A 15,462-nucleotide genomic window follows, 5' to 3' on the forward strand; every position below is an offset into this window, starting at 1 on the left:
ACTCCCCAAAGGCCTCTCCTCTTAATAATATCACATTAGTGATCAGGTTTCAACATACAAATTGGGGGTAGGGGGTCACAAACATTAGGATTCTAGCAGGTGGTGACATTATTTAATAAGATCTGAACAAAAAAGGAGTGAATTCTAGAAAATAGAAAAAAATGAGTTCCCATTCACACATGTTGAGTTTGAAAGGAGTTAAGGATAAGAGCAGTGATTTTCAACCAGGGTGCAGAGGCACACTGCTGTGCTGTGAGAGGCTCTTAGGCAGGGCAGGAAATTTTTAATTAAATTATTTTCAAGAGAGGGTTCAAAGCACCGTAACTATATTCTTTTTTTTACCTTTTTCTGATCAACGTAATTTAATTGTGCCATAGATGTTTAACTATAGGTTCAAGTATGCCGTGAGATAAAAAAAAGGTTGAAAAACACTGTATTACAGTATAGAGTATCTGTTGTCTATTCATCCAGGTAGTTGAAGTGTAGAAGAAAAGATCTGATTTGGGTGCAACAGGTCTTAAAAGAGTGGGTAAAATCATGGGAGTTGAAGAGATCTCAGTAGATGATCCAAAGATAGGAAAATGGAGAACTCGCAGGTTTTAAATGTAGCAAGCGGGAAACAGACCATCACCATTAGAACCCCACAGAAATAACCACTGCAAGCAAGATTCACCAGCAAATGCCAAAACTCACAGGCAAAAGCTTAAGGAGAAACAAGATATTTACACAGCCTCAAAGTTTCTCCCCACGATATTAATCACAAAGGGGAAAGTCATCATTTTAGAGAGAAAATACCTGGCAGACACTAACTTAACCAGCTGATCACAGGTAACCAATAAGACATAGCAACATCATGCACTCCCTGAAACAAAACATGACTTCTGTGGAATTGTTGCCAAAAATGCATAACAGCAATCTAATCATCAAACTGCAGCTGAGAGACAGTCTACAAAATAACTGACTAGCATCCTTCAAAACTGTCACAGCTATTAAAGACAGAAAAGATGGAAAAACTGTACCAGATGTTGAAGGAGACCTACCAACTGGATGCATGTGATTCTGGAATGAAGAAAGGGGATCAGTAGGAAAAGTAATGAAAGCCAAATAAAGCCTACAGTTTAGCCACCGAATCGTACCAAAGCTCCTTGTATGATGTACCAAGTTCCATTAAGGGAAGCTGGGTGAAGGATACTCCATTATCTCTGATACTTCTATAAATCCACATTAATTTCAAAATAAAACGTTAAAGAAATGAAGCACATAGCTCAGAAAAAAATAAAAAGCTGAACTGAATCCCTACATCCCATATTGTAACAATATATATTCAAATATTTTATAAAAATACTACAAAAAGATTAAGAAAAATTGATTTGTGATCTCGGCATACAGAGGGACCAAGAGGCATGGAAAACAAGCCATAAATGAAAAGACAGTTACATTTGATTATATAATTTTTTTTTTAACTCTACATGGCAAAAAACACAATAAAGTCACTAGAAAAAAGGCAATCTGGAAAAAATACTGTCATTCTCTGCATACAGGAGCTTTGGTCAATGACAGATTGCCTACATGACAGTGGTCCCATAAGATTCTAATACCGTATTTATACCTTTTCTATGTGTAGATATATTTAGAGACACAAATCCTTACCATCGTGTTACCACTGCCTGCACTGTCAGCACAGTAACACGTTATACAGGTGCGTGTTCTACAAACCACAGGCCACATCGAGCAGCCCAGGTGTGCAGAAGGCTACCCCATGCAGGGGTGTGTACATATACTCTATGGTGTTTGCACAACAATGAAATCACCCAACAAAGCTTTTCTCAGAACATATAAACCTTGTTAAGCACACATGACTATATTTTCAAATTTCATCACTAAAAGCTAATACTTGTAAAAGAACAAAAGACTTCAACCTGTTAGAAAAATGATCAAAATCTAAGGAGAGATAATACATAGAAAAAGAAATGCAAATGCCTTTTCAACATTTGAAAGGATGGAAATTAAAATTATAACAAGATGCGTATCTATTTTGCTTTCCTTAATAGGCTGGCAAATGGCAAAATATCTGATGACAAGCCATCTTGTTGAGGATGCCAAGAAATGGCCACTCTAATACATTACTGCTTGGTGTGGAAACGTGGATCTCCTCTACGGAGAGGAATTTTGCACTTAAAAGTTTAATGGTTTGTACCTCTATCCAACAATATGGCTTCTAGGAATGTATCCTAAAGATACTTTCTGACATGAGTGGAAAACATATCCCCAAAAAAATTCATTGAAAAATTGTTTGTAGTAACGAAGCATTGCACACAACCTAAAAGTACATCAATAAAAGGCTGGTTCAACAAGGTGTGGTACCTTTGTAAAGGAGTACTATGCAGTCAGTAAAAAGAACACAGTAGCTCTAGATGTACTGACAGGAAAAGATCTCCAAGATATATTAAGTATCCAAAGCAAGGTGCAGATCTGTGAGCACAGAAAATTACCACCTCATCTCTGGTTTCGCTTTCCTCAGTTTCAGTTACCCACAGTCACCTGAAGTCCAAAAATACTGAATGAAAAATTCCAGAAATAAATATTGCATAAATCTTAAATTGCATGCTGTTTTGGGTAGTATGGTGAAATTGAAATTCTCACCATCAAGGAAAAGGCTGAGTACAGTACAGGAAGATAATTTGAAAAAAATAGTGACCCAACATTCATATAACTTTCCTTTTAGGAGGTGGGGGTGTCTCTACGATGCCCATGCTGGATTCATGTAACTAGAAATAATATCCTTTGTTAAAGAGGTACAAATGTTGATTGTGATGGCTGTAATTGCTGTACTTTATTATTAGCTATTATTTTTGATCTCTTCTGTGCCTAATTTATACATTTAACTTTATGAGACATATGTGTGCACAGGAAGAAAACATTATTTTTAGGGTCTGGTCCTGTACGCAGTCTCCACTGGACCTACCTCCCGAGGATAAGGGGGCACTACTGTGCACGTAGATCCTTCCTGGGCACCACTGTCACTGAGATCATACTCAAAAATCTAGGGATGGTGGTTGCCTCTGGGGAACTTTAGGGAGAGATGCTTTATAACTATTCAAAAATTAATTTTTAAAAATGTGATATAGCAGAGAGAGGCACAGAGGACTCTAGTGAATTAGAGAAAAGAAAGTAAAGGATGACACTCAGGAGAACAGGAAAGATGGATAACCCAGGAGCATAGTGGGACAGAGATTCCCTGACCATGGGGTAAAGTCTGCCTTGATTCCTGAGGGGCGAATTCAGGTGGGAACGTGGGAAAAGCCCTTACAAAAACTACAACTGCAGACTCAAGCAATGCCCATGGCAGGCTGGTAAGGGGCCAAGATATATGTGAAAACAGAGGAAGAAGAGGGATTGCAGAGGTGATGAACAAATTAACTTATCTGTATTCAGAGGATGACATATCTCCTGTAGTTTTTAGCCTAATGCTTAAAGAAAATGCCTTGGCCCTCTCATGTCTGCATTCTACAAGATGTTGAAGGAAGGGCAAATCAGTCAATCAATCGCCCATCAAAGCTCAGGATTTACAGTAAGTCTTTCTCCTAAGAGGTCAAAGGCGTTATTGTGTTAACCTTCCTTTATTTTTCCAACATTTACATATCCACTGCAGAACATAAATGGTACAAAATTGGGGGAAATGAGGCCACGTCTCAAGATGAATCACTTGCAGAAATAGGCCTGCAATTCAACGTTCCTTATTAAGTTTCATGATTTTTTTAAAACACGCTAAAGCCATTTTGAAAGCAAACAAGAGTGTCGCCTTTGGTATACTCTTAAATGTATGTGTGCGTATATATTTAAATACAAGGCACAGGTAGACACACACACATATGTACATACTCATACATATAAAATTTGAGATCATCGCCAACTCTATCCACGGGTGTAAACCACACTTGGGATAATGATGCTATAATAATATAAAAGTGAAAGTGACCATGAGACTGTTATAAAGAAACTCACATATATCATTGTAATACAGAAATTTTAGCCTGAGAACAAGTGAGAAAGAGGAAACTTAAAAAAACAATTAGAAGTCAAATACACTTGTCACTGCAACCACTAAAAGGATTTAATTTAAAACTCAAACATCATCACGTTGGAAGAGGAAATGAAAAGCTAATAACATGCATTGACGTTTACATAAAATTAGTATGTAAAGTGAGCGATATGAGCCTAATGATGAATATGAAGCAACGGTTTGCATTTTAACAGACTAAGCAAAAATGTAATTGACAAAGAGGCCAATCTAAATGAATTTCCAGCTATTTAAACACTAAGTGCAGCTGCATGCTAACTGTCAGTGTTATGAATTAGAAAAAAATGCATTCAAACCGAAAATTCAAAAAATACATGCAGCTAATGTGTGAATTCACACACTGTACCCAAGTCACCAATCACAAAAAGATACTTTCTTAAATAATTTTTAAGTATCAAAATATTCATTCTGCAGTTAGTTCATACTGATGGCAGGAAAAGTATTTGGGGGCAAATGAAAATAATAAAGTATTTCTGGGAGCAGCATCTTTCTTTCCTGGAATTAAGTCAAGATTAAAAGCGTCTGTTTTCAAAAAGTAGTTAACATTGTTCCTACTGACAGGAATGGGAACAACTTACAGTTTGTATTACAGTTACCGTTACACTCACATGTCTAACATTCTGCTATATCAAAATATAATCCACTATATTAAAGTGAGTATAACAGTGCTTTTTATAGGTGTTGAATTCACAGCATACAACATGTTAGTGGCACTTATGAGCTCAGGCTTTAACACCAGCCTTCACTGGTTCAGATCTTAACTTTACCATTTCTTGTTGTGTGAGTTTGAGCAGATCATTTAATCACGCTGTGCCTTATTTCAGTAGAAGGACAATAGTTCCTCCCTCCTAGGATCATTGTGAGAATTAAATGTATTCATGTATGCAAGGAATTCTGACAAAGTGCCTGGCCCAGGCTCCAATCACTATGGGCTATCATCATCTTCAGTCTCCCAGAGCATTATCTTATGGTGAAAGTTCACACTAAGAAGGTAGTGGCCAACATGCCACAGTTTTGCTGGTCCTTAGAATGTGAAATGAGTACTACCATCTGTCACCCCCAGACCTTCTCCTTGGTAGATGAGGGTTATGAGAACATCGCTGACCACTTCTCAGTAAAGATCAATTCTGTGGAAAACTGAAGCTCCCTGCCCCCGGGGATGCTGCACAAGTGGCTCTAGAACAGAGGGAGGCATCACCCCCATGGCTGTCTCAGGACATGCTTTGAGATCTTAGCACAGTTTCCCTACAGTACCATCAGCCCTCAACGGGATGGCTTGGTGACTGTTCATGCACCTGACTTTGCATCTGATCTTTATCCAAATCCCTTAGAATATACAACTAAATGTTTTATTAATCCTTGTATATCCCAAGGTCATGCAAAGGATAACACACAGAAATCAAAGCTGATACATAAAGATAGCATGTTCATTCTTCCCCTTTAATTAACTGAAAGTTCCAACCCCTGAGTAGAATAAAAAAGGCCAAGTCCACAGGCACCTTGGCAGCGTGACAAGTAACCAGAAAGAACTGTGAATTCCCACAAAATAAACACACCAAGGCCACGTTCCTGTGCACATGCTCAAGTTCAGTCACACTGTGACCAGTCTGGCATTCCTGCCAAGGAATAAAAGACAGAATAAGGGGAGAAGCCCTCTGCCTTGAATCACATACAAAGTGATTACAAAGCAGGACAAGAGGGCTCTGTCAGTGTGCGGTCAGGGGAGAGCAGCCCCCCAGACTCCAAGGGGGCTGAAAGGGGACAATTCCTGCTACCTGCACTAGACCAGGAGAAAACTGCATGGTGTTGTTCCTGGACCCAGATGGACAACAGGGCCTGGGCGAATACTTCTGCAGTAAAGATGAACTCAGGGCAAAATCCAGCTCTTCCAACACTTTGTCTGACCTCCTTGGTGCCTTCTACTCACGCACTGGGGCATTGAGACTTCAGTCTCAGAAAAACCCACTCTTCAAAGAGGATCTGCCATGCCCTTTTACACTTTACCATACATTTAGCTTCACTTATTTCTCTCCAACTCACCCTAATTCAATTACAATTTCTCAGGTGCTGAGAGGCTTCATGCCCTTCCCTGTGCAAACAGGAGTCTGTCCTGAGATAAATGTAGCAGAGTCAGTGACTACCTATTCTGCACAAGATAGCAGGCCTCATTGGTGCATCCAGTGAATGCTGTTTCCACATTCCATGTCCAAAACAGACAATTACTATTAACCTAAATTGAACTCACAAAATAAACGGATTACCTCCTTCCTGTCCTCAGATGTCACTTACAAGGAAGCATCACAGTGGAAAAGGTTGTCAGAAAAACCTAATTTGGGGCCCAGTGTCACTATCTTACCATGTCCTTTGGATTTTGTAGGTCTCAAAGTGCAAAGATAAAATGAATGGGTTTGATAGCCATCTAAGGCTCCTTCCTAAAATTCCATGATCCATTAGTCATTTTCAGTTCAAGTACTTTTTGGACATCATGATAGCAAAAGTTCCAATTTGCATTTAGGAATGAATATGAAATACGCGATTGAAGATATAAAAATGGATGTTTAAAATTAACACAGCACGGGTGTGAGAAAGCAGAGGCAATGCTGGAGAACTGTGCGTGTTTCTGCTCAGCCCACTGTTACCAGCTACCTGACCTAATGTCATTAGTTTTTTTCTTTTTCCACTACAGTACAGCGAACTCAAAGGTGTAGCCACAGGCTGAGCGCGAACTCGCAGGTGGCAATGGGAGGCGACGCGTGAGAAGGGAACCCGCGAGCTCCCCCTGGGGGCCATCCGGCAGCGCTCACCTTCCACCAGTTGGTCCAGGCTGGAAATCTTCTTGAGCCCGTCAATGGTGTAGATGGTTCTCACTCCCTGGGGCAAGTTCACGTTATCCGACAGAGTTCGGGTCAAATCAGCCAGCAGGGCCTCAAAAGATCGGAAGCGGTCTGGGGAGATGGCGTACACAATCCCTTTGAAGTAGCGGTCTCCGTTTCGGTAGAAACGCACCTTCTTGGCCTTCTTCTCGGAGCTGAGCGTCTGCAGCGTGCGCGTGCGGTAGAAGCTGCAGTGCGCGCTGTGCGTCGGGCTGGGCAGGCCGTTCACCCGCGACCCGCGGCTGTACCGCTGCGCCTTGTCCCGCTCGTCGAAGTGCTCCAGCTCCATGTCTCTGCCAAAGGACATGACGGACTTCGGGATGGACCTGCGAGCCCCAAAAACAAAAGCAGACACACACCTCCGTGTTATTTTAAGATCGTGATTTCAAAGGCCCTGCATGGGAACAGCGCGGTGGAGACAGATCCTGCTGTAACTGATGGCATATTTGGTAGGAGGTATCCGATGGTAGAGAAAGAAGGGGCAGACCCCAGTGGAAACCACCTATTAATCAACCACAGTTTAGACCAGGGGAGAATGACACGGTGGTGTTCCTGGACACAGCTGGACAACAGGGCCTGGGCGAATACAGCTCCTGCCTACCGACTGCCTACAACGTTATCAGGCTGCAAACAGATCTTATTTCCAGTAGTCACAACTGACTTTCAAAGTGAAGAAGCTGAAGCACTGAAAAAATTCGCCTACATTTCTCTAAGCAGCAATCAAGTTGAGAAATGCTTCAAACAGCAATTCAGACCCAGGTTTGCTGACTCCAAAGCTCAGGGCTCCCTGCAGGGCACCCTACCTGGTGGCAGGTAGAAAATGTGCTTTCCTATTATATACATGGAAAGGCAAGTGGTCATGGTGGGCCAGGAAAAAAAGAGAGAGGGGGAGGTGGGCAGGCAGTACTTAGCAGTCAGATTGCAAAAGTTTTACTTAGCGTTTGTTCTCCCCAGGGCCAGATGGAGAGCAAATTAAATCAGTCCGTAGGCTGTACCAACTTAAGGAAGATTTCCCAACTTATTCACATATTCATTATTTTTAAAAGCAATTTCACCATATCTCATTTATTTACATTTAGGATTCACATAAGATCGGTTAAAAAAGAAGCAAAAGAAGAAAAAAAGAGGCAAAGGAGAAGAAGGGGAAGGAAAACATTTACTTTTTCCTTGGAGGACTTTGCCCTTCTGTCTTTGTGGCCCAGGTTTAAAGATGTTGATTTACATTTGACGCTGTATTCCCTGTATAACTTTGAGAAACCTACTTGATCAACATCATTGAATACTGATTTCCTCAACCACAAAATGGGAATTAGAATAATACCTACCTCATAGTTAACATTAACTATTAAATAAGTTAATGCACATGAAACCCTTAGGATAGTGTCTGGCATGTGTAAGTATTAAGATCTTCATATTAATAAAACCTGCTTTTCTATTCCTGACCCTGGCACAAAAAAGAACTAGCAGGAAAAGTCTTCCCTTTCTGGCAAGGGAGGCTCCTGGGTCCTCTGATCTCACCTCATAACTTTCAGAAAGGTATCCCTGCCCCATTTTACCCCCCATGGGGCCTTGTTATTAGCAAGCTGCCTGGGGATCAATTCATGCTTGCTAAGGGGTTGCTCATGGCGGTGCCCCTTGCAGGAGGTGAGGGGGGAATCTGTGTTTTAATAGAACAATCTAGAGCAGTGGTTCTCAACCTTCCTAATGCCGCGGCCCTTTAATGTAGTTCCTGTGCATGGTGACCCACAGGTTGAGAACCGCTGATCTAGAAAGTGGGGAAATCTTAGCATTCAGGCACATTGGAATACAATAAAAGGCAAAGAGAAAATTGGGAATAAGAACCTCCCAAGTACTTCTCCAATCCCACCTCCTATCATTGGTGTCCAACCTTTTTTTTTTCTGCTTCACATTAGAAGAGTAAGAGATATCTTGGGTCACACAGTAAATGCACAAACGCTAAGGAAAGCTGATTAGAAAGAAAAAAAAGGTCTTTTCATGCTTTTTGTGATATCTGACACCATAAACAAAAGAAGTCCTCACAAAATCAGTATGTGGCCTGTGGGCCACAGGTTGGACACCCCTGACGTAGTGCCTTTTTGAAGGTGAGCCAAAACTCAACAGAAGTATTGCTGTCTCCCTGACCTCTCTTTTGCCCTTAGTAGACTGACCTCTAATCCGTTCAGAGTAGCTAAAATGTTGTGCCTGAAAGCACGGCTAGAGATCTGGTACTCCCAAACTGAAGTGGAAGAAACCAATATTTATTGACTGTCTGGGATGTGCCTGACACTATTATTCATCAACTATTTGTTGTATAATATGCTAAAAATTCTCTCATTAATCTAACAAGGTAGGTGATATTATCAAGACCAGGGCTGGGTATGGAATTTACCCAGGATGCCAACCCTCAGTTGAGGGTTGAAACTTGGGGGTTAAGAGGGTTGAGATTTGAACCTAGATTTACTGTGACTCCAAAACTGATGCTCTCTGTTCCTCGCTCCCCTGACACCAGCCCCTCGGCAGCAGGTAAAGCAGGGGGTTTTAAAGACCTCACTCCAAACTAGCTCAGTAACCTTGATCAGGCCACCTGGTTTCCACCATGGAGGAAGTAGTTGTCACCAGGCAGGCCTCTAATGTCCATGATTCTATCTACTCACGAGTCTAACACTGACCACACTGACAGGCCTGGGAATTGGAGGGGCGGTAGTAAAGTGAGTATGGCTACATAGGTAGCCATGAACTGGTTTTATTCATTTTGAAGTTAGATAACTTTGAAACAATTACCCACTTTGATATCTAATTCTGTAGGCATTAATTGTGTAACAGAACCAGTATTTTTGTCCATGATATTGGTAACTGGTCCTACTTTTTAATTTATGTTTTTAAAGTAAGTTCACCTGTCTTCCAAAAGGGGTGTGTGTCTTGGGGAATGGAGCAGAGGATAATGCCAGTACTCATAGCAAACTCACAAGGCTCTTCAAAACTTTATAAATTAGAAAGGACAAATTGGCTTTTGAAGGTTTTGTTTGATTTTTAAAGACAGAGATCATTCTTCCAACCCTAGGGATTTAAGGGATTTCTCCCAAACTGAGATAAACGGAAAGAAAACAGGGATTCATCCAAGGACAGCACAGTTATGTTACCAGAAAAACTATAAATCTTCTAAGGAGCTGCTAGTTACTCAAAATTGACCAAGGCCAAATAATTTGACAGTCATTTGAATTCCCTAAGGGGAATAGGCTTTTAATACCATGAACTCCATGCTTAATGAAAAAAGAACAATTTAAAGTCAAAGAAAGTTTATTTTGTTTTATTTTGCTTATTTCCTCCAACTGGATCACACCTTTGTCCAGGGAAGCACCCATATTATTCACTATCCTTCACTACACCTGCCTGGAAAGGAGCAATCGACAAAAAAAACGCACACTCAAAATGAAATCATTTTCAAGGCTACAGCTACCACTAAATGAATGTCCAAAAACCACACTACACCCTACTGTGTTCTGGCAGTTATTTACATCATCAGAATAAGTGCTGCTCTTAAGACCAGAATAATTCCCTGCTCTTGGGTGGTTAAGCTCTTTGGTTAGCTAAGTCATGCGTTCGAACCAAGAGCTCCTGAAAAAGATTCTCTGGCCTTGCACAAGTTCACACTTTCTGCACGGCAAGCCTGTCAGAACACACATCTCCCTATTCACAGACCATAGGTGGCCAAGGGCCTGAGCACACAGGTGCAGTGGCACCAAAAGCGTAACTACTGGGCCTAAGCCATGAAGACCACAGACCCTGGGCTACTGGCTCTTATCAGAGCTTTTCCCATAAACATGGCCACAAGAAATGAACATGATTATTCTGAGGGGGACTTCTCACCATTCTGAGGAAACCATTCATCCATATGGGTTCTTGTTTCAGAAATTTACAAACACACACCCCAAGAAAAAATTGCCATAAGCATTAACACATCCAAATAGATGCTAGACCTGGAAGTCCCAGGGCATATTGTAGCACTGGGATTAGGGTTCAGGTAGACGCACAGGCGTGAAATAAAAGGCACCACACACCTTCCGGGTGCGCTCACCACCACTGACAGAGTTCTCACAGGGTGCCTGCATATCTTTTACCATTTTCCTCCATATGATCTCCTAAAATCCCTTCTGACCCGCCTCCATGTGACATTTCATATCAAAACGCTGTCCTACTTTCCCTTCCCACTGAAAGGCAATATATTTGGGAACAGTCATAAAACGTTTTCCTGGAACACCCCACAGTGTGGCCACTGAACGCGTGTGCACGGTAACCTGGGCACACACTCCAAACCGTGTGCACGGTAACCTGGGCACACACTCCGAACCGTGTGCACGGTAACCTGGGCACACACTCCGAACCGTGTGCACGGTAACCTGGGCACACACTCCGAACCGTGTGCACGGTATCCTGGGCACACACTCCGAACGCGTGTGCACGGTAACCTGGGCACACATTCTCAGGCGCGACAGAGACAGAGCCGGTTTGAATGAAAACGTTCGTCTCTATCACCAACAATCGTCTCCTTGTCAATCCAGCAACAATCACAAACCTGGATTCCAAACGCAGCCTCTTTTGTGGGGCAATGCGGGGCTGTGCGTGCACTCCCACTAGGAGGAAAATGCCTTTTCTTCTCCGCATGCTTTCGGCACTGCAGGTACTAATCTGAACAAGAGGCAGCCGTGCTGTCCCCGAAGGAACTTGAGACCCTGCAAATGCACTCGCAACACCCACGCTGCAGCCACCACCATGCAGGGATCGTCCTCCTCCTCTGGCACACGCCACCCGCCCGGGGACACGGGAAAGCACACACACAATGAGAGGCCGGGCCCGGCCACTCCTTCCCGGCGCTGACTAGACTGGGTCCTCGCTCCGCAGCCAGTTCTCGACAATGACAAGCAGCTCTCCCAGCTTCTCCACCCTGGCTCTCCATCTCCACTAACAAGGCAGCGAAAAGCCTGGGGGGGCCGCACCCCCACGACCCCTCGAAAGCCCGCTGGCAGCAGACAAAAGAGGCAGGGGGCCGCCCGCCCGCTCGCCCCTGGCCGGGCCGGGCAGGGCAGCTGCCTTTTGAGGAACGGCGGGCGTGGCGGCAGCGGCCGAGCCGGGCGCCCGGCGGCTACGGGCAGAGCAGGCGCTGCGGGGCCCCGGGCCGCCCTCCCCGCAGTTTCCTTCCCCAGCGAAGGCAAACCACGCACCGGTCCGGGAGAGACGCCGCCGGGGGTCTTTGTGGCCGCGCTCGGGGCCACCTCCTGGTGCTGTCCTCGCCGGGCTGGGCGCGGCCGGGGCTGCCGGGCGGCGGGGCTGTGGGGCGGCGGCGGGGCCGGGCAGGGCGGCAGCAGCTGCTGGGGCACGGGCGTCTCGGCTGCGGCCACTAGTGCAGGGACGTGCCTCGGCCGGTCCTCATTGAGATGCGGCGCTTCGCACAGCCTCGCTCCAGCCTCTCTCTCCGGAGGAGGGCGGCGGCAGCGGCGGCGGCGGCGGCGGCGGGCGCGCTCCCTTATCTGGTCTCAGCGCTCGCACGCCCGCCCTTCCCTCCGCGTGCGCGCCCCGCGCCCCGCGCCCCCGCCCTTCTTGGCAGGGCGCACCCACCACGGCTGCGCCCCGGGTCCTCCTCCCTCCGCGTGCCTCGTGCCCCCCTCCCACCGCTGCGCCTACACCCCCAAACTTCCCCTGCCCCCCAGAAATGGTCGTCTGGAGATGGGGACAGATTGGATGGTGACCCTGGGGACTGAGGAAAAGAACGTGGAAAGGACCGAGTCTGAGCCAAAAAGTATGCAGGACAGAGAAGTGAGGCGCGGGGCAAAGAGGTGAGGTGCGGGGCAGAGAGGTGAGGCGCCACCTTCAGGGAAGGCGAGGAAACAGGACCTTCTCTCCCCCAACCCAAACCCACGCGCTTTGATGTGACCTCAGTGGATCCCCCCTCTGATCACTCGTTTAGGATTGATCCATGTGGTGTTTCCACGGAGGATCAGCCACAGACCCTCTCAAGCACTCGGGGGGTCCCCGTAGCCTCCTTCCTTGGGAAGGGCCAGATCTGCTCACGGATCACACCCATCTTCTCCACTAGACTCCAAGATTGAGTCACCCTTGGAAAAGTGACCTCTGCTTAGAGCCAAATATATTACAACAGGCCTTTGAGAACTTGGGAGCCAGGTTTCGCTGCTGGACACTTCACAGCTGCCAAGGCAGGGTCAGCGGTGGAAAGCCCCATGAGCTCACATAAGCCTTTTCTCCCAAGGCAGGAATGTTCTCAGAGCCCAGGCTGTTGATGGCTTCCTCTAGACTTTGCACAAAAGCTCAGGGAGTGAGAGCAGCTCCCAGAGTTCTGTGAAACCTTAGCCTAGTCCAGTATGCAGCCTGAATTGTGGTTCGGTTAAGTTCCTGATTTTCAATCCCGTCATATGCATATATATACAAATACATATATGTATTTTTCTCTCTTCCTGAGCCCATACCTTTGAAATTCTATTTTGCTCTTGCCCACTGAGCCCAGTGATCTGTACATTATTGATAAGTAATATTCTTAAATACTTTCAGAGTATTATGTAAATACTTAATAATTACCATTTGTTTTTAAAGGCAGCTCAAATGAGATGCATGTTACATATTCAATAAGTGATGCAGTATTTATTTTTGAACTATTTAATAGCCAAGGGAGGAGAGTACAATGAACTCACCAACATTAACTAAAAGCAAAGCACTGAGACTGCTCCTTCAAATTCTGATGCAAAACGAGGGCGGAGGGTTAAGAGAAAGGAAGAAGCCAAGTATATCTTCTTGAGAAGTGAAATCAGAGCTTCTTTTTATCTTGTCAGTAACAAAGGCCAAGCGATTTCTGCTAAAATGATAAACAGAGAAAAAAATTCCATCTCTGAACCCCTATGGATATGCCATTGGGGTAGTTCCTTAAGGGCCTTGAGTAACTCAACTGCATCTTACCTCTTTCCTAGCTGTTCTATCTGGCACACACCAATAGTGTGGTCAAAGCAACACCTGTGTGCTTGATTTTTCTCAGTAGCAAAGTTCTCCCTCTAGAAATAGTAGGGCATCATTAACCCTCTCAGGAAACCAGGGGGCAAGTGATAATTAAATAGATGGGGAGGGCAGTGCCTGTGGCTCAGTGAGTAGGACGCCAGCCCCATATACCGAGGGTGGCGGGTTCGAACCCGGCCCTAGCCAAACTGCAACAAAAAATAGCCAGGCGTTATGGCAGGCACCTGTAGTCTCAACTACTTAGGAAGCTTGGGCAAGAGAATTGCCTAAGCCCAGGAGCTGGAGGTTGCAGTGATCTGTGATACCACGGTACTCTACCAAGGGGGACAAAATGAAACTCTGTCTCTAAAAAGTAAAGAAAGAAAAGAAAGGAAAGAAAGAGAGAGAGGGAGGCATGGAGGGAAGGAAGGAAGGAAGGAAGGAGAGAGAGAGAGAGAAAGAAAGAAAAAAAATACCCACTGGCCACTACACTATGGCTGTATCATTTAGTCCAGGACAGCAGACTGGTAGCAATGGCACCTAGTAACCTGACCACTTACACAGCACCTAAGTCACTTCCAGATCAGCTCAAGCCTTGGCAAGTCTGACTTATCATATTCAGTTATAATTTCTTATTAAAATGAAATTTGACCAGGAAACTTCTGTTTCAAATAATTTTCAAAATTAGATCTTACTTTCTTTACAGTACCAAGGTGTTCATCAAAGAAGTGCCTGAATGAATACATCCTTTTCCCCGTGAACATCTGATGTTCACATCTCACTGAGTGGACATCTCACTCTAGCTCCCACAGAGGAGGCTGTTTAAACTGCGTACCCCAATGGCTGCCCCAAGAAGACACAGTCTGCGTCCTACAAGACAACAGTGGCTTGACCACAGCACTCTCAGCAACTCCATTAACATAGTCTTTGCTTTTTTGCTGTAGTGGAGCTTTTATACATTTTCTTATTTTATTCCCATAAGAACCATGCAAGGTAGACATTATTATCCTCATCCCACAGATAAAAGAATTTAGACATAGAGAGGTTATGTCATTTACCCATAGTCATACAGCTAATAAACGTCAAGCCCAAGTCCAAAGTTTAAAATCCCTATGTTTTAAAATTCAAGTCAGTTTTCTAATCACTAAGACCATATGCTTATAAAGAAATACCAAATTCTAAAGCAACGTGCAATGCCTTTTGGAAAACAGTCTTCTCATCAAAGAGTTTGCTATTGGGAACACTGCTTCCTTTAGTGAAGAGCACCATCAAATACGTCTACTGTGGGCTAAACTTTTCATGAGAACATACTTTCCTTTGACACAGAGTTGATGGGGAGTCTTACCTATGTGTGCTTATTTTCCTGAAAGTAAGTGTTCAGTACAAACCAGGAAAGAGAAAGAAAGCAGAGGAGTAATACCTTTTAAGAGATCCAAAAATAAAACCTTTTAATTGACCACATATCTCTTTTCAGTGCCTCGTATTGGTTTCTTCATAGAAAATATGCTTAGT

The 15,462-nt window shown here is 44.2% G+C and overlaps 1 protein-coding gene across 4 annotated transcripts in view; it reads right to left on the reverse strand.

Moving 5' to 3' along the window:
* The window catches only part of DCLK1 (doublecortin like kinase 1), a 374,298-nt gene extending 361,862 nt beyond the window's left edge, over positions 1-12,436 (reverse strand). For 2 of the 4 annotated variants that reach the window (XM_053563611.1, XM_053563613.1), the window contains exons 1-2: positions 12,174-12,430; positions 6,886-7,280 (exon numbers count right to left, since the gene is read on the reverse strand). In XM_053563611.1, the coding sequence (XP_053419586.1) occupies positions 6,886-7,261 (376 nt within the window). In that variant the 5' untranslated portion in view covers positions 7,262-7,280; positions 12,174-12,430. Of the gene's footprint in view, positions 1-6,885; positions 7,281-11,527; positions 11,601-12,173 lie in introns of those variants that run through there. The other 2 variants (XM_053563609.1, XM_053563610.1) reach the window with 2 other exon arrangements.
* Between the last annotated feature and the right edge of the window lie 3,026 nt (positions 12,437-15,462).

The sequence above is a fragment of the Nycticebus coucang genome, chromosome 15, assembly GCF_027406575.1.
Source record: "Nycticebus coucang isolate mNycCou1 chromosome 15, mNycCou1.pri, whole genome shotgun sequence".
NCBI classification, from domain to species: Eukaryota; Metazoa; Chordata; class Mammalia; order Primates; family Lorisidae; genus Nycticebus; species Nycticebus coucang.